The sequence below is a fragment of the Ctenopharyngodon idella genome, chromosome 6 (assembly GCF_019924925.1).
Source record: "Ctenopharyngodon idella isolate HZGC_01 chromosome 6, HZGC01, whole genome shotgun sequence".
Lineage (NCBI taxonomy): Eukaryota > Metazoa > Chordata > Actinopteri > Cypriniformes > Xenocyprididae > Ctenopharyngodon > Ctenopharyngodon idella.
In genome coordinates this window covers 8,324,959-8,350,569 of record NC_067225.1, presented here as the reverse complement: position 1 = coordinate 8,350,569, position 25,611 = coordinate 8,324,959, and the positions used below count along the sequence as shown (strand labels likewise).

The 25,611-nt window shown below is 38.3% G+C and overlaps 1 protein-coding gene across 9 annotated transcripts in view; it reads left to right on the top strand.

Moving 5' to 3' along the window:
- The window catches only part of xirp2a (xin actin binding repeat containing 2a), a 39,065-nt gene extending 13,694 nt beyond the window's left edge, over nt 1-25,371 (top strand). The window contains exons 1-10 of one of the 9 annotated variants that reach the window (XM_051897002.1): nt 1,790-1,854; nt 2,061-2,157; nt 8,452-8,582; nt 11,203-11,337; nt 11,633-11,701; nt 11,815-11,881; nt 11,997-12,100; nt 12,744-21,819; nt 22,980-23,113; nt 23,372-23,613. In XM_051897002.1, the coding sequence (XP_051752962.1) occupies nt 2,127-2,157; nt 8,452-8,582; nt 11,203-11,337; nt 11,633-11,701; nt 11,815-11,881; nt 11,997-12,100; nt 12,744-21,819; nt 22,980-23,074 (9,708 nt within the window). In that variant the 5' untranslated portion in view covers nt 1,790-1,854; nt 2,061-2,126 and the 3' untranslated portion in view covers nt 23,075-23,113; nt 23,372-23,613. Of the gene's footprint in view, nt 1-1,789; nt 1,855-2,060; nt 2,158-2,374; nt 5,520-8,451; nt 8,583-11,202; nt 11,338-11,632; nt 11,702-11,812; nt 11,882-11,996; nt 12,101-12,743; nt 21,820-22,979; nt 23,114-23,371 lie in introns of those variants that run through there. The other 8 variants (XM_051897001.1, XM_051897000.1, XM_051896999.1 and 5 more) reach the window with 8 other exon arrangements.
- Nucleotides 25,372-25,611: the final 240 nt, after the last annotated feature.

Sequence of the window (25,611 nt, the reverse complement as noted above, 5' to 3'; positions counted from 1 at the left end):
ATGTATATGTTTTGAAATGCAGTGACAATATTATGCTAGTGGGAGACCTGTTCACCCAAAAATGAAAATAATGTCATTTATTACTCACCCTTATGTCATTCCACACCGTAAGACCTTCGTTCATCTTCGAAACACAAATTAAGATATTGTTGATGAAATCCGATGGTTTAGTGAGGCCTCTATTGAGAGCAAAGACGTTCAAACTCTCAAGGTCCATAAAGGTACTAAAACATATTTGAAACAGTTCATGTGAGTTCAGTGGTTTAATCTTAATATTATAAAGCGACAAGAATACTTTTTGTGCGCCAAAAAAGGACAATATCTATATGGGCCGATTTCAAAACACTGCTTCATGAAGCTTTATGAGTTTTATAAATCTTTTGTTTCCAATCAGTGATTCGGATCTCCTATCAAACGTCTAAACTGCTGAAATCACATGACTTTGGCGCTCCGATTCACTGATTCGATTCATAAAGCTCCGAAGCAGTGTTTTGAAATCGGCCCATATAGAGGTCCACCTTTATGGACCTTGAGAGTTTGAATGGCTTTGCTCTCAATGGAGGCCTCACTGAGCCATCGGATTTCATCAACAATATCTTAATTTGTGTTCAGAAGATGAACGAAGTTGTTACGGCTGTAGAACGACATGAGGGTGAGTAATTAATGACATTATTTTCATTTTTGGGCGAACTAACCCTTTAATTACTCACCCTCATGTCATTCCAAACCCACAAGACCTTCGTTCATCTTCGGAACACAAATTAAGATCTTTTTAATGGAGTCTAAGAGCTTTCTGTCCCTCCATTGACAGTCTACGCAACTACCACTTTCCAATGCGTGTTCAGGCAACAACGTCTGTTCTCATGTCAACACAACACAGATGCGTCGTGGTGCTCTCGTGAACGCATGTCGATTAATAGATTAATATTTTGTAAATAAAATGGTAAATTATGTTATGTTAAGCTTCAAAGCTTTATGAATCTTTTGTTTCGAATCAGTGGTTTGGAGCGTGTATCAAACTGCCAATGTGATTTCAGTAAACGAGGCTTTGTTATGTCATAAGTGAACCACTGATTCGAAACAAAAGATTCGTAAAGCTTTGAAGCTTCATGAAGCAGTGTTTTGAAATCGCCCATCACTAGATATTGTTGAATAAAGTTATTTTGGTTTTTTTGACGCACAAAAAGTATTCTCTTCGCTTCATAACATTAAGGTTGAACCACTGTAGTCACATGAACTGTTTTAAATATGTCTTTAGTAGCTTTCTGGGCATCTGAAAGTGTTAATGATCTTGCTGGCAATGGAGGCCTCACTGAGCCACTGGATTTTATAAAAAAATATCTTAATTTGTGTTCTGAAGATGAACGAAAATCTTACGAGTGTGGAACGACATGAGGGTGAGTAATTAATGACAGAATTTTCATTTTTGGGTGAACTAACACTTTAATGCATGCATGGACTATGCAAATTTAGCAGCTTTGAACTGTTCAGATACTTGCAACAAAATAAATCAAATATTAAAATATTGTAAAATGTTCTATTATTTCGCTTAAACTCAATTTGATACTTATGCATTAATGTTGACTATTAACTCAAACTCAGTGTAAAGTGTTGGTTTTTAGTTTTGAGCTGTGTGTCATGGCAGAATATGTTTGCTTTTGATGACAGTGATGTCAAAATGATGTACACACTGGATGTACATTTATACGTACCATATAAATATATTTCCTTTTTTCTGTATGCAAATATGTTTTACAGTTGGCCATTTATTTCAGTGTTCTCTATCTCCTTCCCCATTCATGTTCCTCTTTCAAGGCCATTACTATTGACCTGGTGACAGCTTTCAAGCTTCAGGTGAACTCTTGCTTATATAACACAAAACTGAGTCTTGTTGATATACTGTTAATGATAGACTAAACAAACACACACACGCTTCAACACAGTCTCTCTGTTCTGAACTTTTGTTCAATGTCTCGTGGAACGCAAATGAAACACGGACTAGAAGGTGTTCTTTAACCACACCTGCCTCTCTCTCTCTCTCTCTTTCTGTCTCTCTCTAGGAAGTGAGTGGTTCACATTCATCCAGCAGGAGAGTTGCAGACAAATATAGTGGTGTAAGGGAAAAAATGTCAAATCAGGATTCAAACTTTGGAAACTGTGAGTATTTTTTGGCTTTCATGCTACAGTAACTCAGTGTTTTTAAATTGAACACCAGAATTTTTGAATTCACCCTAAAGATGTTTATGTTTGGCTCTAAAAAGTCTGATTCAGGAAATTTTACACTGAACAATTTGTGATATCTTGTTTCTTATGTGATTTACATGTTTGTGACAGTTTAGTTTGTGTGTGTGTGTGTGTGTGTGTGTGTGTGTGTGTGTAAAAGTGACATGATTAAAGACTTCACACATTGCTGTCTCGCATGATGACAACTGTGATGACAGACTTCAGCTTTAGTGCTCATGCATGTATGTGTATGTACTGTACATGTATTTGGACTTCTGCTGCAGTCTTGTTCTTAAGGCACTTACTTCTGTTACTTTGAGTTTAATCAGATACAGGATATAGTCTTAAAAGTACTACTATACTCCAACTTTATTTTACAATGCTCGTATATGTGTTTTGAAATGCAGTGACAATAGTATGCTAGTGGGAGGCCTGTGTAATTTAATAGGTTTGTTTGACAGGTGAGCTGATTTGTGTATGGTCAGTGTCTACGTGTGTCTCTCTTTTGTTATCCCTCTTTCATTCTTTAAATCGGGCTATCAGCGTGTCTTTGAAATAGATAACCTTGTTTATGACCACTCCACATTCACACGTTCATATCCTACTCTGGAAATGTTGATGTTCATCCCTGCGTTCTCTTGAGTGTTGGTATCTGGTATCATTTGACACTTCTGATGCATGGCTTTAGTGCTGTCCAGGAGCAAAGGAGGAAATTCTGATTGCTATGATTATATCATTACAATATTTTCTCCTCAGTCTCCCACTTTCTTTCTCTCAACTTTCTCTCTTTTTATTAACCCCTTAGCTATCCCAAGTAGCGGGATGCTTGGCACTCTTTTTTATTGCTTTTTTTCCTATCACATATTTTATTAATCATCATAAATTAGGTATCATTTGAAAGCTTACACCCTCAGTATTCATCCTGTGAAAACCATTTAGAAATTGGACATTGTGTTACCATGGAAACAGTACTTAAATTCCTTTTAGAGGAATCCTCCCTGTAGTGTGCGGTGTCATGTTTCATATTACAAAATGTACTGAACTATTTTATAATCAAAACTTTTTCTAATCTTTACAAAACACATTGTTGGAAAGGTCTGAGACTCAAGGTTCCATATTTTGTGATATTGTGACAGAAATGTATTAATTTGTCACATAAAACAATTCAGTGGTGGCTATTTTTGGTACAGCGCCTAAACAAAATCTCATAGGAAATTCAATTTTTGTGATATCAACTTCAAATTTGGAACACAACTTGGTTAGACACACGGCTTTGATTTTATAGCATTTTTAAAGTAAACATTATTTAGTAAAATATATATTTTGTATAAAATAAACACTGTTTAGTACAGTACATTTGCTTTACAGTAAATTTAAACTTCTATATCTTTTTTACACATTCACTTCAGCAATAATATGCTGATTGTCTTCTTTGAAGAGACCAACCTTAAATCTGTATTTAAATTTTTATAAGAGACTAATTTTCTAACCATATAAAAAGCACACAGCATAAATTTGGCCAAAAATCTATTTCATCTGAACAATTTTGGCTCTTAAAATCAAAGTGACATCGAATACAAAAGTAAACACAACAGATGCTCAGCTATCATTATTTAAAATGTTGTAAATAATAAAATATATAATATTAAAAAAAAAAAAAAAATATATATATATATATATATATATATATATATACTCTAAAAAATGCTGGGTTAAAAACAAAAAATGGACAATGGACAAATGTTATATAAATGTTATTTAAATGTTTGCCCAACCTGCTGGGTAGTTTTATTTAACTCAACTATTGTTTAAAAATGACTGTATTTCTTGCTTAAAATGAACCCACAGTATGTTGGAAATTAACATTTATTAATATGTTTAATAAATGAACATTTATTAATAAGTTTAATGAATAATAATTAAACAATAAACATTTATTAAATTGCTTATGAATAAATGTTCACTTTTTGATTATTATTGTTTTCTCTAGTAATTATGTGTCTGATTTTTAATTTCCGACCTATTTTGGGTTATTTTAAGCCAGCCATATAGTCATTTTTAAACAATAGTTGAATTTCAAATTATTTTACATTTTGTAGAATTATTTAAAATAATTGGCTGGTACCTCCGTTATACAGTTCTCTACTGTCTGTAAATGAGTATTTTTATATTGAAATTGTTGAAAGTGTTTTTTTGCCATTTCTGTCACTTTGAGTGACCAAAATCCTCAATATGACGCCAACACATACAAACAGATGTAAGTTCTTTCTGTAAATGCATTATATTAATCATAGCTTTGAAGTCGCTGTCACCTCCTGTGATCCCCTTCAAATGGAGAAAGTTCTCTGTCATTAAAAATTGTGTTCGTCATTATTTATTCACCCTTATGTTGTTCCAAACGTGTATGTTGTTTTTTCCATGGAACACAAAAGGAACATTTTCGAAGAATTTTCCATACAACTTTCATAGTTTCCATGTCTGTTAGACTCCAAAAACATAACAGAATAGAGGTAGTCTATATGACTTGTGCTCTACATTCCAAGTCTTTAAAAGTAACAGTCCGAAATTGAAATCATTATTCACTGATTATCTTCCTCTCAGTTATCTGGTCTCAGTGGTTCTTTAGTTTATTGAGATTATCAGCGAGCTGTTCCTCACAAAAATCAATCTAATGGCTTCAGAAGACTAGATGCGTTGTATGGACTACTTTAAAGATACATTTATGTATTTTTTTTCTGATTTTTGGGGCTTTACAGCTGTGGTCACTATGAGCTGTAATTGTATGAAAAAGATTTGCTTGTAGATTTTACAAAAATTAAAAAGAATGAAAGGGTTCACTGAATCTTCTTTATTTGATTAACTATTCCTTTAATGTTTATGCAAATTTAAAGAGATGAAATTGGATGTTAGTGCATTTTATTTAAGCCAAGGATGAATGACCCTAAAATCTCTCAGACAGCAGGGTGCCTCTCCCCCTCAGTGTGTCTGTCTGTCTGTCACTCTGTGACTTCAGGTTAAGGGCATGTTGAGTAGCTTATCTAAAAAAAGGCCTAGCAGACTGGCAATCTTTTAAAGAGGAGGAGGGTAATGGTAGGGGCCTCTAAAATACAACCAGCTGTCTCTGCCCTCCATCACTTTGAGGTGAACCGGACAGTAGACTGGAGCTGGTCTCCAAACATACACTCAGATTTTCATACACGGACGCAGGGTGTCTAGGGGTCTCCAGGTGGGATCTGGTGTCCAGGTGACACTATAGTATCGTTGAGGAACCGAGAGGAAACGTCAGACCACTATAGGTGAGTGTGGTTCGACGGAAGTGGTTTCGGATGTACTGTAGATGTCTGTTGTATGTGTTTGTTGTTCATTTGGAAGATAATTTAACCAATTATGATAATGAATTATAGTAATCAGTGCTACTCAATAATAAATAACAAAAATCTAAATTTTTTTTAAAATGGTAAATTGGGTTGAGATGAACTGAATAAGTGAAATATATTTCCAGGTTAGTGGCACACATGCACGTGTTTCGAGAGCGCTTATTAACAATGCATGAAGAGGACACATGGCATATTGTTACATCATAATTGAGTTGAACAAAATGAATATTGATGAGTATTTATATGAACAGAAACTAACAAAAAGGGTTCTTTTGTTATCTATAAACCGAGCAATTTTCCACTGGCCTATTTTTGGGGTTTTGGGTTTTAGCAATTCTAAACTCGTCCTGCTTTTCGTTGTACAATAGTAACAGTTTAATGTATTTGAAGAAAACTGTGATGACTGGTTTAAAGAATTAAAAGTTATATGAACAATTATGTGAAGAAAAATGGAAAATGAGATGAGTGAAACATGTTGACTGTATAAATTGTCTTTATCCTAATGAGCATTTTGGTTGCTTTAAGACATTGAGTCTCATATATGTCGACTTACTCCATGAGTGTCTCAGAATAGAGTCCCAAAGACTGGACTTTCTGAATTTAGCCTGTAAGCTACTGCTGCATTCCATAGACTACAGTCTAGAATATTACAGGCCTACTGACATGTAATAATGCTAACGCATACGTGTATTAATATGCAGTTTAATCATACAGTACATTTAGTAGACATCTAACACATTTATAGAATGCTAATACTGAACCAAAACCAAAGCAGTAATTTATCTAAATAACCAAAAAGCTGTCAATCTACACTAATGCCTATTTCTCTTTGTCATAGGTGACAGAGAAAGGCAGATAATACTGTATTATTGGAGAAGTAGAAATATGAATGATAGAGAAGTGAACGATATAAAGATTTCCTTGGCGTTGCATTTTAGGAAGTCACTCTTCCTGGGGCACCTCACTCTCTCTCTCTCTCTGAAATATGAAACTAACGGGCCTTGGTTTAAAATAAGTCTTCTTTAATTGCTCTCAGTACTGTGGTTACTTCACGTCATGGTAATGCGCAATAGTCTAGAATGCCGCCAGCCCCTGTGGTTCTAGATACTTGGAGGTTTTCTGGAATGTTGAGCCCTGCATCGTCCATCTTCCCCGCTGATGTCTTTCTCTTACCATAATGACAAACGAGTGCGTGATCCCACATCGTCTCTGTGTTTAAAAAGTGTCAGATACCCTCAGGTGTAGAGTTTCTGTTCAACAGCTACTAAAGCCTGCTTATTCTGGATCTGAATCATCTCTCTCCCTCTGCTGGCTAGCTTTACACTGGCATGCTCTGAATAACTGCTCTGCTAAAATTAACGGTTCAGGGAACATATCTTGGTCACATGGTGATACGGTCATGCTTTACTGATGCAAGAAAAGCAGTGTGGTTGTATGACACAGTACAAAGATCTGGCTTGAAATAATCCGCGAATAGCATTGCAGTACATCCTCCAGTGGCTCTTATTTTTAACAGTTATGGACAGAATTCAAATATTCAATGAAGAATTTAAAATGTGCAACTATTAAAAGAGTTACACTACAGAAGAGTGGGGTTCTATATGGAACCCTAGGGTTCTTGACTCAATTTTAAAGAATCCTTTATGCCAAAAAGCTTCTATATAAAGAGAAATGTCTTAAATGATGTATAATACTTTCATGTTTATCAGGTTATTTAATTTTTTTTCTAGTGATAAAGTCTGTTTATGAGCTGTGTAATTCATAAAATTTAATGAAAATAAAAAAATTAATGAATTAATAACTAAATCCCTAAAATAATCCCATGATGGAAACCCCTATAAGGTTCTATATATGAAGCGTCTGACAGAACTCTTTAAGGTTCTATATAAGAGTGTAGTATGTGTCTGTCTAGAATGTTGTGACATTTCATTCATAATTCATCATGACATACAGTTTTTGTGTTTTTGTGTTTGTGTTAAATGACTTCTTGAACGAAGATTTAAATTATTTTAAAGCTATTTTACAAATATTTAATATGAAAGGACTACGAGTGCATGCTACAGTATTATGAGCTAATAAGAACCAAAATTAAATTTTCATGAGCATTTTACAGCAGCCTTGTACATCAACCACTGATATTAAAATTCTGGCTGATACTGACAAGCCAAAAATTATTTTCATGTAATGGCCCATAAATGGCCAATATTAAAATTCTACACCATGATGTGTAAAAAATAGAAAAAATAAAAAAAGTTTTAAATGCTTCAAGTAAACTTTATAATAAAACATATGAAATACCATTTTGATTTTTAATTTCTGCTAAAGATTATAGTGGTGTTATAAAAAATACCTTAAATGAGTCTGAAATGACAGATGAATATCCATTATTGACAGATACCAATAAATTAAAAAAAGAAATCCTAATATTGTTACTGACATATATGGTAACATATATATTGTGCATCATTAGCAATATGTGTAAATGACCTTATACGTGTACAACCCTTACCAGAGCTGGAGGTGGTGATGGCTTGGATGATCAAACTTCGAAATCAGTGATTGATGTGAAGCAACGTGCATGCTTTATGACATCATTCCTCATCTTGTCACTAGAGCCATCTATAGACTGAGAGACAGAGAGAGAGAGAGTCAGCATTAGCTGTCACAATACATCCCTGTTGTCAGTTTGACTTTGTCTGGCTAAATTTACTCTTAAAATATGACAGATGAGTTTCCCTGAACCAATCATGAGCCCTGAGTCAGGGTATAGAAATGCATCTATTTATGTTACAGTTTCAGGTTTAATAGCGAATGATGCACACGCTGCAACCTGAGTGTTTGTGTGTTTCAGCTGCAGGCAGCGCAGGTGTTTCACAATCAGGAGAGACACACGCTGACGGTGAGACTGAGACCTTGCCTCTCAAGCAGAGACTGGCCCTATACCAAGCTGCCGCTACCAAGGAGGAGAGAAGCCCATCTGTGGTATTTACCAGCATGAACACACACACACACACACACACACACACAAATACGCGTGAACATAAGCTACCCCACAGACTCATATTATATTACCTGGATGATTTCTTATTTCCTGTCTAAGGCCTTCCACTTCCTGTTTAATACAATTCTGTGAAATTTCATTTTAGCTCATGTAAGAGTGCAGCACTTAAAGGGATAGTTCACCCAAAAATGAAAATTTGATGTTTATCTGCTTACCCCCAGGGCATCCAAGATGTAGGTGACTTTATTTCTTCAGTAGAACACAAATGATGATTTTTAACTCCAACCGTTGCAGTCTGTCAGTCTTATAATGCATGTCAATGGGAACTCAATCTATAAGAGTCAAAAAAACATGCACAGACAAATCCAAATTAAACCCTGCGGCTCGTGACGACACACTGATGTCCTAAGACACGAAACGATCGGTTTGTGCGAGAAACCGAACAGTATTTATATCATTTTTTACCTCTAATACACCACTATGTCCAACTGCCTTAAGCGCACGCCAACATCCGGTGTGTGAGGTGTGTACGCGCTCTGCCGTAGTTTAAAGGATTAGTCCACTTTCAAATAAAAATTTCCTGATAATTTACTCACCCCCATGTCATCCAAGATGTTCGTGTCTTTCTTTCTTCGGTCGAAAAGAAATGAAGGTTTTTGATGAAAACATTCCAGGATTATTCTCTTTATAGTGGACTTCAATGGTCTCCAAACAGTTGAAGGTCAAAATTACAGTTTCAGTGCAGCTTCAAAGGGCTTTAAACTATACTAGACGAGGAGTAAGGGTCTTATCTAGCGAAACGATCAGTCATTTTCTAAAAAATACAAATACAAACACAAATGATCGCATTGCACGTGCTTCCGCTTTCCATATTCTTCAAAAAGCTTACACTGTATGTCCTACGCCTTCCCTATTCTAATTACGGAACGAACGCGGCGCCAGTTCCGTTTTTTCCGTACGTAGAATAGGGAAGGCGTAGGACATACAGCGTAAGCTTTTTGAAGAATACGGAAAGCGGAAGCACGTGCAAGGTGATCATTTGTGTTTGTATTTGTATTTTTTTTATAAAATGACCGATCGTTTCACTAGATAAGCTCGTCTGGTATCGTTTAAAGCCCTTTGAAGCTGCACTGAAACTGTAATTTTGACCACTATAGTCCACTATAAGGAGAATAATCCTGGAATGTTTTCATCAAAAACCTTAATTTCTTGGATGACATGGGGGTGAGTAAATTATCAGGAAAATTTTATTTGAAAGTGGACTAATCCTTCAAACTACGGCAGAGCGCGTACACACCTCACGCACCAGATGCAGTGCGCAAGGCAGTTGGACATAGTGGTGTATTAGAGGTAAAAAAATTATATAAATACTGTTCGGTTTCTCGCACAAACCGATCGTTTCGTGTCTTAGGACATCAGTGTGTCGTTGTTAATGGCTGTGTAATACATAATGGATGCATAAAATAAACATTAAATCGATTTACACTTTATTGATCCCATGTGGGAATTTGAGTTGCATTAAATAAATTGAAAAGCCAATTACTGGATGAAGTGGAGTATGACATATGAGTCCTAAACAGATAAAGAGAAACAGGCTAGATCTGTAAATAAATCTGTGTTTGTGTACTAACCACCTACAATCATGGAAAAACATTTCATCAGTTGCTTGTATTTTATAGAGCTGTATTTAAAAAAAACTGTTGTTTTAGTATCATTGATATACTATTATAGTTTTTGTTAATATTTTAATTATATTTTATGATTTCATTTTAATTTCAGTTAAAAGTTTTAGTCAATTTGTTGTTTTGTGATTATTATTATTATTTAAAAAAAATGTCTGTGTAGTTTTTAAGTTTTAGTTTATTTCAACTTAGTTTAGTACTTTAATTTAAACTAAACGAAAATGAGAAATGTTTCCTTGGCAACTAGCTGAAATAAAATATAAAAGTTTAAGGTTTTTTATATTTTATTAATGTTTATTTTATTTCCAGTAATTTTTTATGGTTTTAGTATTAGTTAATGATAACAACCCTGCAGTAATGGTGTCAATTTGTAGGTAAGTCTGGAAGGTTCTGGAAAGTAGTACCTCCATTGTGAAATCCCAGAGGTTGAAAATTAAATATCAAATATGTTCTGATTGTTTGCTATTGCATAACTGAATTATAAATGATTAACAATAATGAATAATGATTTGACTTCTTAAATGATAATTTGAGTAATAGAGGAGATTAAAGACTTTGTTTTCAACCTTGTAGTGCCCTCTAGAGGAGAATGTATGTCCTGATTTTAACAAGTTGGAGCGTTCCTGGGTCAACATATTTTGTTGATCCTGGATCAACATTCTGAAAATTTAATCATTATCATATCCCTACCCCTAAACCTAACCCTACCCATAAGTTATCCCTAAAATCAGAGTAAAATGATAGGTGAATAACACTGATGTGGAAGCACCTAACCCTGGTTGTAAGCCTAAACTCGACATGTCCCTCAAATCTGATTGGTTGATTGGAATGTTGCACTTGGTGAAATCAGGTTCTGCAAGGAGAATCATGTATATGTATATTTATGAATGTGTCTGAGCATTTTATTATGTGTTATAAGGTCATGGACAGCTCTGAGCCGTGCTCTCTGCCAGGCGGACTGGCCAGCGTGAAGAAACAGTTTGAAAGCCATGAGCTCAGTTCCTCTTCTGCATCCCAAAGCACAGTTACACAATACCACTACCAGCAGAGACAGGTACAGGAAAGAGCAAACGAGAACAAAGGGATCCACAACACACACTCGATTCCACAAAAACACATTCATAGACTTAAACAAGACTTAATGAAAGAGTACAGTTTGCAATGTTACTAAATCCACTATTTGGCAATTACCAGTTGTGCATGCAGTAAACACCTGACTGATTCCACAATGTTTAATTTTCATATCACAAGGCATTGGGCAGTGCTATGCTGTTGGTTATGCATACTAACAGGAGCGAGTTGCATATTGTGTATGTTTGTATTACAACAGGTGTTCTCTGTCTTAATAGCAGGTGGTGAGCTCATCAGAGGTGATGGTACGAAGCAGTGTTAAAGAAAGTAGTACCTCAAATGCTCAGGTATATCCACACAAGATAGGATATCAAACCTAATACAGTTTGCTAGAAAACCTATATTTTGGGGTTAGGTTAAATTATGAAGACCTACTGAAGTGTCACTGTTTTCATGTTAGGTTTCCCTGGACCAGAATGTTCATCAGAGTGTGGCCTCAAGTTTTGGGGATCATTACGATGAGAAAGGTAGTGCTGTGCAGAATTATTTGTTTTAAATAATAAATTGTGAGAAAATGGTGAGTTACCTCATAACCTCATAACTAATTAATTTTTCCTCATTCTGTCTTTTACCCTGTTAAAGTGATGGTAATTGGAGGAGAAAATTTGCCAAAAGTTTCTACACAAGCCCTGAAACAGCAACATGAAAAAAGTATTGAGGAGGCCACTCCACCCAAACATATCAAGGTAAAAATAAATTATACCGATGCACACAGTAAAATGTTTTACTTTTAATAGATTAAAAAGAAAAAAAAAATCATTACGCGTGTTTCACACTGGATGAGTAAACAGAGCGGGAGCAGCACGCACCCATTTTGCTTTCACACTGGCAGCGTTTGTCGCGTGCAGATAAACTTGGTACTATCTAATCGATCTGTAATTTTGTAAAATTATGTAAAAAGTGTTAAATATTATTATATTTTTGTGATACATAATATACTAGATATGAAATTAGCCTAAAGTTTAAAATGTAATTTCCACCTATGAATAAAATTAAAGACAATAAATAATTCAGAGATGTGGTGGAAATTATACTTTGATTTAAAAAATGTACATACTAAATTAAAAACAAACTAATAATATTGTAAAAAATTTCGTTTTAAGAGTTTACTAAAAGTGCCCATATTTAAAGAAATGCCAGTATGTTAGTTTACATACAGTACATCAACTTTGTCTACACTGACTATTCTATTCATGTATATTTCTTTGTATCACTCCTTTTCTGTACTTATACATGGAAATAATTTCACAAAAGTAGAATATATTTCATATGTGTGTATGATATATTGATAAAAGGTTATGCTTGTCTTTCCCATCTATAACAACAAAGATTGATCTCGATTACAACCAGTTTCCTTGGGCCCCAGTAAATGTTTCTTCAAAGACTACTGCCACAGGTAGCTATGAGACCACGTCTGTCACTAAAACAATGCAAGAGGCCTCTACCTCCTCTGTGGCCTCCTCACAATATGAGGCCGTGGAGAACTTCTCACAACCAGTATCCGCTACACATCAGATTCAAGTGACTTCCCAAGTCCCAGGACGTTGTCTTTCCCCTAAGCCAACAGATGCACCTACTTCAGCCAAATATGCAGTCAATAAAGAGGAGTACTCTAAGCAGAGGAACCTCTATGAACTTAAGCGCCTCTACAAGCACATTCATCCAGAAGTGCGTAAAAACCTGGAGCGTGACTTCTTCAATGAAGTGACAGACACAGAGCAAACTTATGTGGACAGTGATGAGGAGGTGAGCAGAGACATTCAGCAAGCACGTTATGTTTTTGAAAACAGCAGAAGTACCAGTCCTGGCAAGTGCATAAGCCCAGAGAGAGAGTATTTGGAGTGGGATGAGATCCTGAAAGGTGAGGTTCAGTCAATGCGCTGGATGTTTGAGAACAAGCCCCTAGATTCCATTAAAGATGGAACACCAGATGAGGATGAGGGCAAGAACATAGCCCAACAAGAAATTATTGCTGGAAAAGATGTGAAGTATACCACATGGATGTTTGAAACACAGCCCATCGATGCTCTAGGTACAGAAAAAACAGACTCAGAAGAGCACAGTGGGAAAATAGAGCTTGCAAGGGGAGATGTCCAGACTGCAACATGGCTATTTGAGACACAACCGCTAGACACACTCAACAGAATTTACCAGGAGGATGAGCAAGAGACACAGGTGATGTATACGAAAGACATTTCTGGGGGTGATGTGAAAACTGCTAGGTACTTGTTTGAAACACAGCACCTGGACACACTTGGACACACTGAGACTATTGATGAAAGTCACTTCCTGCAGCTGAAGTCAGAGCTTGAAGAAATCAAGGGTGAGGTAAAGAAGACAACCAAGATGTTCGAAACACAGCCCATGTGTGTCATCCGCGGTGACTCTGGTGAGATGCTGGAGATTACCAAGGTGCGACGTGAAGAAACTGAAAAAGGTGATGTCAGGACATCACGCTGGCTCTTTGAAACTCAGCCACTGGACCTGATCAGCAAAGATCCAAGCCAGGTAAAACTAATCTGTGGGGTCTCCATGGAGGAAAACTATCAGGGTGGGGTGAACAGGGGAAGATGGCTGTTTGAGACAAAGACACTTGATCAAATCAAAGATGAGGAATGGGAAAGCACAAAGACTCAGAAGCAGGAGATCTTAGGTGCAGATGTGAGGAGACACTGCATGATCTTTGAAACACAGCCGATGGATAAACTTAAAGACAATACCAATGCAAGACCACTGGAGCCAGAAGACATTATGGGTGGTGATGTTGCTTCTGCTAGGCATTTGTTTGAAACAGTGCCAATGGAGAATCTGAAAGAGTTACCAGAAGTTGGAAAGCTACAAAAGGTGATAGCTTCAGAAGAAGAGAAAGGTGATGTGAGACACCAGAGGTGGTTGTTTGAAAGCAAACCTCTTGAGCAGATCAGAGAGGAAAAGAAAGAGATCACAAGGACAATTAATCTAGAGGAGCTTGAAAAGGGTGATGTCACAAATTACAAGGAGATATTTGAGACAATGGACCTGAGCAAGTGTACAGATGCACAAAAAATACAAGTGGAGGGTGTCACCAGCGGCTCAGTGAAATCAAATAAAGTGTTATTTGAGTCAACACCCTTGTATGCTGTACAGGACAGCTCAGGACACTACCATGAGGTCAAAACCGTGCGCAGAGAGGAAGTTGTGAAAGGAGATGTGAGAAGCTGCAAATGGATGTTTGAAACTCGTCCCATTGATCAGTTTGATGAGAGCATCACTAAGTTCCAGATAATCAAAGGAATATCTAAAGAAGAAATCCAATCAGGTGATGTCAAAACTGCCAAATGGCTTTTCGAAACCCAGCCCCTTGATGGAATTAAATACTTCAACTTAGAGGAAGAGGACAACAGGAAAAATGAGAGCATTGAGATCCAAAGAGGTGACGTTAAAACATGCAGATGGTTGTTCGAAACCCAGCCAATGGATGTATTGTATGAGAAAGTAGAGACAAAGACTGAGGACCTCACAGACATCCAGAAAGGAGATGTGAAAACTTGTACATGGCTTTTTGAGACTCAGACTCTTGACAGCATCAAAGATGAGTCTGAGACAATCCTGAAAACTTGCACAGTAAAGCAAGACGATGTACAAGGTAAGGATGTACGTCTAGTGCGTTTCCTATTTGAGACTGAAAACCTGGAAAACATCACAGACGATGAGGATCATAGTGGCTTTAAGCGAATCACTGAGATTGACATTCACTCTGGAGATGTATCACGGATGAAGTACATCTTTGAGAATCAGTCATCTGATATAATGACTTCTACATCAGAGGAGACCATGCAGAAACTCAAATGCCGTCAAGCAGAAGACATTCAGAAAGGAAATGTGGTGAACTGTACCTGGATATTTGAAAACCAACCAATTGATTCCATCAGGGCAAATTCTGAGGAATTCAAGGAGTCACGCACAGTAACGGATATTCAGGGAGGTAATGTTGATAAAGGTCGCTTCATTTTTGAGACATACTCATTAGATAAGATTCAGGAGGAAGCATCTGATACTGAGATCAGCAAACTGCAAAGCATCATACACAAGGAGATTGAGAAAGGGGACGTAAAAAACTACACCATGATGTTTGAGACTCAACCACTGTATGCTATCAGGGACAAAGAAGGACACTATCATGAGGTTACTACAGTCACAAAAGAAGAGATTCTGCGAGGAGATGTGGTTGGGGCAAGATGGTTATTTGAGACAAAGCCCCTTGACTCAATTAAAGACACAGATGAGGTTTATGTCATCAAGGCTGTTACTGAAGAAGACATCCAAAAAGGAGACGTCAGCACAGCCAGGTGGAGGTTTGAAACTCAGCCTCTAGATGAGATTGCAGAGGATATGAAAGTCGCTGTTAAAACGGTAGCAGACATCCAAGGGGGGGATGTGAAAACAAACAAGCAGCGTTTTGAAATGGATGACCTATCAAAAAAATATGTGAGAACCGTTAGTGTCAGTGAGATTCAGAGAGGTAATGTGAGAAGCTCCACATGGATGTTTGAAACTCATACCATAGACAAGATCCGTGGTGAAGGTTCGGAGTATGACGAGATGGAGAAGGTGACACGTGAAGAAGTGGTAAAAGGTGATGTTAAGCAGTCTGTGTGGCTCTTTGAAAAGGAACCACTTGATCGTATCAAGGAAGTTGATGAAACAGATATTGTAATTTCTCGTGAGGAAATCCCAAAAGCCGATGTGAAGACAACAACATGGTTATTTGAAACTACACCCCTAACAGAGTTTAATGAGAGCAGTGTGGAGAGAACAGAGATTGTTGGGAAGAGCATCAAGACAACCCTGGAAGAGCTGTATTCTCAGAAAATGGTTGAGTCACAAGGGATTTTAATTGAGGCAGATGAGATTGGAGATGTCAGAATGGCTAAATACAAACTTCTAAACAAGGAGACTCCAGAGATCCAGAGAGAAGAAGTAATACATGGAGACCTGAACAATATTATGATGAACCTGCTTAACAGACGAGAGACAACAGAGAGGGCAATCACCATAGATAGGGAAGAAAGAGGAAATATCAACTCAACTGTCCAACAGCTCTTTAATCAGGATAAGAGTGATAATGTCGAGAAAGAGGAAATTCTCAGAGGAGACATCCAAGAGGCAATTAATAACTTGCTCAAGCAGGAAGGATCTTCCAAACGTGGCATTCTCATTCAAGAAGATGAGAAAGGAGATGTAAGAATGACCATCTACTCACTTCTCAATAAAGAAAGTGAGAGCAATGTTGAGAAAGAGGATATTGTTAAAGGAAATATTCGTGGAACACTGCATAGGCTGCTGGGTAATTCTGATGCAAAGGACCTATCCTCTAAGATAACTGTGGGAGAAGCAGAGAGGGGAAATGTCAGTTTTTATTCTACTTGTATTGAGTCTGGGGCACTGGACTACCTCAGACAACTTCAGGTGGGGGCTGATGAAATTGTTCAGGAACAAATTAAAGAAAAAATTATTGGAGGTGATGTAGAACAAACAAAGCAGATTTTAAGAAGAAGCCAGCAGACAATAGGACGAACGGTTGCTGAAGATGATATTGTACCAGGTGATGTAAATAACACAGTACAGGTGTTTATGATGGAACCCGTACTATCCCTGCATAACATGCAGAAAGAGGAGATAGTAAAGGGAGACTTGAGAGCAGCTTTTGACTCTCTTACACAAGCTGTAAACCAACGTGTTGTCATAGAAAAAGAAGAGGTAGTCAAAGGAGATATCAGCACAACACTTAGGTCTCTTGAGGAGGCTCAAAACCAACTAAAAGAAATAGAAAAACCTGAAATTGTCCCTGGTGACATTAGGGGTGCATTAGAATCTCTTGAAAAATCAACATCTGCAAAGACTGAAGTAATTATTGAAGATTTGGTCCCAGGGGATATTAAAGGTACCTTAAAATCCCTGGAGGAGGCAAAGCAGGCAGTAAAAGAGGTTGAGAAGGAGGAGATTGTTAAAGGTGACATTCAGACTGCTCTTCTTAGTCTTCAAGAGGCTTCAACGGAAAAGAGGGTTTTTCAGCACCAAGTAAGTGAACAGGGTGATGTGAAAGGTACAATTCAGCTCTTACTGGAGCCAGCCTCATCCCCATGTATGCAGAGGAGGCCAAGCACAGAGGGTGACATAAAATCCTCCATCAAATCCCTTTATGAACAGGAGCAAGTGCAAATTGAGAAAGAAGAGGTGATTAAGGGAGATGTTCAGGGCACTATTAAATCTCTGATGAAGAAGAAAGAGCAATCAAGCCACAAATCAAAAATGAATAAGAAAGCTAAAGCTCCCATTAAGAATCCTGTTCCCCCTCAACAAGCAACTCGTGAATGCCCGACTGGACCTAAAACTGAGGAAAAGCCAGAAAATCCACCTCCAGTGAGAAACATGCAACAGAGCAGCACACAAAAGACATCTGGGATCAAATCCTCAGAATGTCAGACTTCTTCTAAAGATTATCATTCTACTACTCAACAAATGACTACAGCTGTTCATTCACAAGACTCCTCTCAAGGCTCTCAAAAGATGAATGTGAAGGAGCAACATATAAAACAAAAACAGAACACTCCTAGTCCAGTGTTAATAAAGAAGAAGAATGTTGGAGGTCAGATGAGTGAGAAGAAATCTGAAATTGCAGCTGTGTCTTCAACAAATGCATCAGTGGAGGTATCACAAAGTAATATTAGCATGAAGCAAACTGAGGAGACAAAGACAGTCACACAGGTTCAGACGACTAAGACAACCGAGCACACCACCATAACCCAGAAGCAGAGCAGCAAGAATTTAAAATCAGAGAAAAATGTTAAAAGCCTGAACCGCAACCTCAGTCCCAAAGGAATGATAAAAAAAGTGAAGCCGCATCCAGAGATTCACTTTCCACCACCTCCGAGTTCTCCTCCACCCCCCTCTGAGTCAGAGCTCTCTCTGCCTCCTCCTCCCTCACCAGTGGAAGAAAGTGATGTCCAGTCAGCCCTCTTACCACGCCCTCCTCTGGTCATGAGACAGGACAGTGACCTTCCCCCTCCACCACCTCCACCCCCTATCATGGAGACAGACACTGAATTCTTTCCACCACCTCCTCCACCCCAAGACCTTCTCCCTCCTCCTCCATCTCAACAGGAACTCAGCTCATCCACTCAACCTGGAAAGCCAAAAGGCAGAGCTCTATTCAAAGTGCCCAAACCTGAGCCTCCCAAGCAACCACAGCCCAAAACATTTAAATGGCAGAAAAAACAAACTGCACCTGCTCCACCACTTCCACCTCCTCCATCAGTGGCAGAGCAGAGTGAAACAGTTGCATCAAACATAACTGCAGTCACTGAAACTACAGAGAACATCACCAAGCAAACGGGACTAGTTAAAACAATTGAGCCTCCAGCTCCACATATTGCTAAAGCTTCATCAGCAATACCTGTGCTACAACCAGCAGCTGAGGAACCACCACACCCTAAAAAGGTTTTCGTTCCGCCAATTAAACTCCCACCTCCACCTGACACTGCTGCTCCAAAACCAAGACCTTATGCAAGTAAATTCAAAACCCCTCTCATGCTTGCAGAAGAGAAATATCGCAAACAAAGAGAGGAGGCTGAAGGGAACAAGGGAGAAAGTACTCCCACCTCACCCCCACCTACTAAAACATTTAATGTCAGTGAAATGAAGGCTGAAGCAGAGTCAAGCACACAGAAAGCTGAAGAGCCTCAAATAATTTTTGAGACACAGCAAGAAACATCTAAAGTACTAGAGCCTAAGCAGAAGCCAGCCATGTTGCCCAAAGAAACAGCAGAAAAACTTGCCCCCCCAAAAAGTCCACAGGCCCCTCCAAAGCAAAAGCCACCTGCAAATTTTCAGATAAGCAAACCTTCAATTCCCAAAGTTGGTAAGAAAACAACCACAGAATCATCCAACACCATATCAGATAAAAAGCAGGCATCTATCACTGCTGCCTTAGAAATTAAAAGCCATCCAGCCCCTACAGTCCACCCACACTCTGTTACAGAGCAAATTGAGAGTACAAAGGCTCACTCTGTAAAACAAGAGAGCATCCAGGCCACGAAAAGTATTCAAAGTCAGATCACTGCTTCTGCTCAAGAAGAAGAGATCAAGAGCCTAGAGACTTGTGCGGCTCAAGAAGTCAAAAAGGTTCCCTCTCAGCCCACAAAGATCCCAAAAGTGACCCCTAGCTTTAAGGTGAAAACATTTAAGGTGCCTAAGGTAGAGAAGCCAGAGAAACAGGAAGAGGGAAAGGACATAGTTCAATCAAGTGTGCAAACAAGTGTGTCTCAAGTGTGCATAGGTCAGGAGGGCCTCCAAAAATCCACCAGTGCCATGGAAAAAACTGAAGTGAAAGTTGAGAAAAAGGAGGAAATGAGACAAACCAAGCAAGACACCAAAATGGAGGTCCAGTTAAAGAAACAAAGACAAACATCAGTTAAGCAGCCACCACCTGTGGCACCAAGACCATCAGTTGAGATTCATCAAATACAACCAGCAATATCTATAGAGGTACATCAAGGTCAAGGGCAGACAACTGTCATTCAGTCCCATCAAGCAGTGAGAGAGGAACATGTACAGATTCATGAAGAGAGGATGGTCACTCAGAGCACAGTTCAACAACAGAGCACTCAACAAAAAAGTAAATTCCAGATCAAAAAGCAGGTAAAGCCTCCACTGCGGCCTCCAAGCAGAGAAGAGGCCATAAAACAGTCAATGCAGAAAGAGGAGCAAATCAAAACAGAGATTACAGAATCAGCAGATTCTGAAAAAAGTGCATCAATGACAACTGAAAATTCTAATGCACAAAAATGTGAAGAGATTCAAAGATTATTGAGTTACATCAAGGAGTTTGAAGGATCCCCTGCAAAAATGAATCCAAAGTCATTAAAGACCATGCTGAGTATCATTCCTGATTGGCTAGTCAGTTCTGAAGAGAAGGCTGATTTAAGCCGTACTCAGTACAACAAGCAGAAAATGATAGAGGTCATAACCTACGTACAGAACCTTGCCCTGGCTAAACTGATTTTTTTAGAGGGAAATTTGTCTGTTTCAGACTCGGCAAAAAGTGAGTCACCACAGGAGAAGAAAATATTAGGTGGAGCCACACAAAAAATATCTAAGATTACAATTGGCTCAGCGAAAATAGAGACTCAGAAGAAAGTAGTGGAGGAAAAGAAGACAGAGTGCCAGAGTGAATCAAAGACAGCAGAGCACAAAATGCCACCTGAGCTAAGAATGCGGACACCGTCACCAACGTATATCTGCATTGAGTCTGCCAAGAGGACAGACTCTCCCTTGAGAGTGACTCCATCACCACCTTCCTCTTACAGGTCGGGCGCCACACCAACACCTCCACCTCGCTGGTCTGAAACACCAACACGCCTGAACCAATCCACACCCTCCCCCACAATGAGTCGCTCTGAGAAGTTAGCTAAACTAAGAGATACCACAGCCAAACTCTCACAAGGCATGACTCCACCACCCATGCCTTTGCCAGAGTACATGATAAAGGCCCAAACAGATCTGGAAGGGTCTCGCTCATCCAGCTGTTCAGAGATTACCCTTGAGACTCAAATGATGGAATCATCTCTGATGGATATCACAGATATCCACGGAGACACAATGATGACCGTGAAAGACAAGCGTGAATTCTTTGAAGAGGCTCAGAAAGCAGAGGTCTCTCGTACATACGTACGCAAGGATCCTATTGACATCCCAGAGCGTCTTGAACCAGATACAGAAGATAATGAGTCAGAGATCCCGAGATCCATAGATGCACATGAAAGAATGTTAGAGGACTTGCCCAAGGTTGACCTGTCCAAGCTTGTTAACAAATTTGAGTCTCCCCAGCCTAAAGTTTATGTTCGAAAAGACCCCATTGTGATTACTGAGAGACTTGGAAGTGACACAGAAGATCCTGAACCTGAGAAGAAGTCAGCCTTAGTGGAGGACATACCAAGCTTTGATATTAAGGCCCTCAAGAATGTCTTTGAAATGGGCGAGCAAGCCCACCAATACCTAAGGGAAGAGAGAAAGAACCTTGAGAAACAAGAAGGAGCACCTGAAGGATTTTCTGAATCTAAATCTGCAACTGAGCAGTTCTCCACTGTAGATGAGTTTGGAAACACTGTAACAGGCTCAAAGACTGAAACAACCTTCCACTCTGAGAGTGTGACAACCCGAGGTGATCCACCAACTTATGCAGATGTAGTAAGAGGGAATGTTGCTGTCCTGGATGTTCCACCAGAGGCCTCTGCAGAAGAGTTACTAAAGAGCTTCCAGCAGACATGGGCAGAGAGTGAAAACGTCTTCAAAAACCTGGGCTTCACTGTGTCTGAACAACACAGATTACAGACTGTTTCACACCAGCACCAGACTGTTGTCACCGGTAAACCTATGTGATGCGCATGGAAAGGTTAACAAAGAGTACAGTGTGATGACTAAAACAGTGATGGTGTGTTTGGACAAATTGTGATGCTTTAGGTATTCCTTGTGCCTGTACTTTTATTTTGATCTTTTAGTTTGAGTTGATAATGGAGTGCTGCTAAACTGGATATCATGGTCAAAGTGAATGTGATTATTGTTTTGTGATAACCAACTGAACATTTGAAGTATTGCCCTTTAGATTTTATGAGACTGTGCTGAGGTCCAGGTGTAATGTGTGCCATTGTATTGAACCTAACTAAATGCATGTAGTACTTAGATATTTTAATTCCAGCAACTACACTAACAGCTTTTGTGTTTCTTTTTCTATATTTCTTAACTCATTAATCTCATATATATTCGGCATGTACCTCGGTATTGAAGTCACGGTTCGGTACGGGTTCAGTACAACAGAGAGGAGAAAACTAAATATAAAATTGCTTCTTTTTTCTTCTTTTTTATAAAACAGTGGTTTATTGAACAAATGGTATCTCTCTCTTTAAATAAATTCAATTATAATTTACATTTTCTTAAAGATCTAATTATCTAATTAATCTAATTATAAAATTATTTTTCAATTATTTTTTCTACTCCAATTCATTTTTAAAATGTAATCATTTACACCGTTACTGTCATAACTTGTTTTCATGACACATTTATTTAAACATATATTAACTAATTAAGACATTATAGTGCATATATTTAATGAAATGCTCCCCTCTAGAGTTCATTTCTTTAGCGAACTAACATGCTGTAGACACAAAATGACTTGCCTGAGGTAAATGTAATGTGAAAATATTATTCTCAAGCTGCTTTATTTATCTTTCCGCGGTTGAAACAATGGTTGAGAGATTACACGTGTCCATGCATAGATTATCTGTTCTTCTGCACTTTTTCCTGTTGTGGCGGTTTGCAAATGTTAGCAAGCGTTGCATTACTGTGCGCGCCCCCTTCTGAACTGGAGTGTGGATCGCTTGTGACTGACTGTATTCGTCATCTGACTGTATGCACTGAACCGTGACGTCCGTACCGTGACGATTCGGGACGAATACATTTACTGTTACACCCCGAATATGTGACAGATTTAAAGGCATTTTCTGATGTCAGTCTCTCTCTCTCCAACAGAAAATACGGGTGCCAGAGTCCGAACTGTGTCAGGTATGTCGGAAGAGGGTGTATCCCATGGAGTCTCTCATAGCAGACAAGCAAAACTTCCATAAAAGCTGTTTTAGATGTGCCCACTGCAGCAGCCAGCTCAGGTAGTGGCTTCTTTTTTACATTAATCCTAGATGTTTTTCCACATTTTAATGTGTTACAGCAATGGAACAAGTGAGAAGTTTTTCTTGGTGAAATGCATCATGAAAAGTCAGTTGAACTTGATTTGATTTGAATACTTGTTATTTAAACTGATTACACCATTGGCAAGAAGGTTTGAAATTTGAGTGAGCTTGTATGATTTCTTCTGTGGATTCTAGTTCTTATCAGATTCAAATTATATTTGTATCTCTGTGCTTCAGTCTTGGAACCTATGCTTCTCTCCATGGACGAATGTACTGCAAGCCACACTACAAACAACTTTTCAAGTCTAAAGGCAACTATGATGAAGGGTTTGGAGAAAGGCCCCACAAAGAACTTTGGAGTACAAAGAGTCAGAACAACTCGTTAGAAACAATTAACGTAAAAAACAATCCTCCTGTCAATTTGAATGTCAAAGTAACTCACAGCCCACAAGAAAATGACCCCAACACTACAGAGAATACGACTCAAGCAAAGATGAATGATGACATTAAGAAGCCAGCAAGTAAAATGGCAGTTGTGTGGCCACCCCTCTGTGATTCACCAAAGAAGACATTTAATTTAGAGGATAACATAAAGGTAGTCAAACCTGTCTGGCCTCCTCAAGTTGAATCAGAACTCTCAGGTAAAGAGAACAATGATCCAGCAGTAAATAAGAGGCAAACCGCAATTACTAGTGGAAATCCAGCAGAAAATGGGCCCAAAGAAAATGATGGAGGGCTTGTGTCACCCATAAATATGCCAGAGAAGTCATCTACAGATGCTAAAATAACTCAAGAACCAGAGGAGCCAACACCAATACCTGAAACAGCTGAGGGGTCAGAGGATGCCAGTGATACAGGCAAAGCCATTGAGTCCTCCAACGAAAGCCACCAAACCACAGAGCAGAAAGATAATGAGACAACTCAAGAAATGAAGGCAAAAGAAGGAAGTGAGATGAATGGTCAAAAAGAGGAGGAACTGGAGAATGGAGTTACAGAAAGAACTAAGAATGTGAACACAGATGTGGAGAGTGACAATGCAAAAAACACTGATGAAAATGGTGCTAAGGAAAGTGAAAAGAAAGTGCAAGTAAATGAGGGAGAAGAGGTAACGGTGACAGTGATAGATGGTGAAATACCAAATGGCCAAACAGCCAATGGCAATGCAAACAACAATAATAATAACAGTAACCTATTATTGGACAACAATGCCAGTTTGGTAGGAATTAATGAAATTAAAGAAGAACCAGAGCTGCTGGACTTGTCCTCCTCAGGGGCACTTGCTTCACAGGAATCATTTAAAGAAGAGATCAGGGCTTCTGACATTTTCCAACAACTTCAAGAGGACAGCTCATGTGCCAAATACTTACAAGACATGAAAGAGGCAGAACAAGAACATCCCACTACCAAAACATTGGCTTTCACAGAGACAGATGACAACAAAAAAATGAGTGCCTCAAGTTTCCTAGATGACATATTTGCAGGTTTTGATGACAGTTCTAGTTTGTTTCATGAATTTAAGGATGACATTTATAGCAAGGAATCAGCTTCATCTCAGCTGGATGACCTTCTGGATTTTGGAATAGAATCAAAGGGGGAGATGGGCCAACATACTGAGGCGGAAACGAGGAAGAATCCGCTCGATAAAAATGACACCAAAGCTTCTGGGTTGCTGAGTGAAGCCAGCAGCCTCTGGCAGGATGAAAATGACTTCTTGTCCATAGAGGATCAAATTAAGCAGAACCGATATTATGATGATGACTGATGGGGGGAAAATTAACACTCTGTTTAATCTGCCATACACTCATTTATACACAATCAAAGTTTCTGTTAACATCCCTTAGAACAGTCCCAAAGCTCTGTTCATGGAGAGATGAATGTTAGCATGCTTGTATTGTATTTTATACTCAGCTCGCAGCAGACAGCACATTTAACTGCATTCTCAACGTTTTTAAAAGCTTTATTTAAAGCACCTGGTGTGCAAGACAAATTTGGGAAATATGATAGTGATTCTTTTTGTTTTTGCTGTAAACATTTAATTCAGAATTCATGTATCTTTGCCTGTGTCTGTGTTTGCAGATACTCTTTTATTTTCTTTATAGAACATTCATAGGGGGTTATGATTTCTGCTTTTGTTTGAAAGAATTTTTGACAGATTGTCTATCTTAAGGTGGTTAGAATGAATTGTTTCCATTATACTGCTAATGCAATGACAATAAATAAAAACCATGTTTCTGAAATTATCAGTATTATCTTTTGTTTCATCAGCATAATGGTCGTATTTTTCATATGAAATATCCATGTATATCCAATCACAACATTACAAACTTTGATTTGAGGGGGCAAGACTGTGTATTTATTGGCTTTATTGGGGTAAAGAATTACAAGCATTGCAAACAGCATAATCAAATTAAAAACAATGGAGAAATATAAAACTACTCGTTAAAAAATGTTGATTATATAAAAAACAATCTATTTTG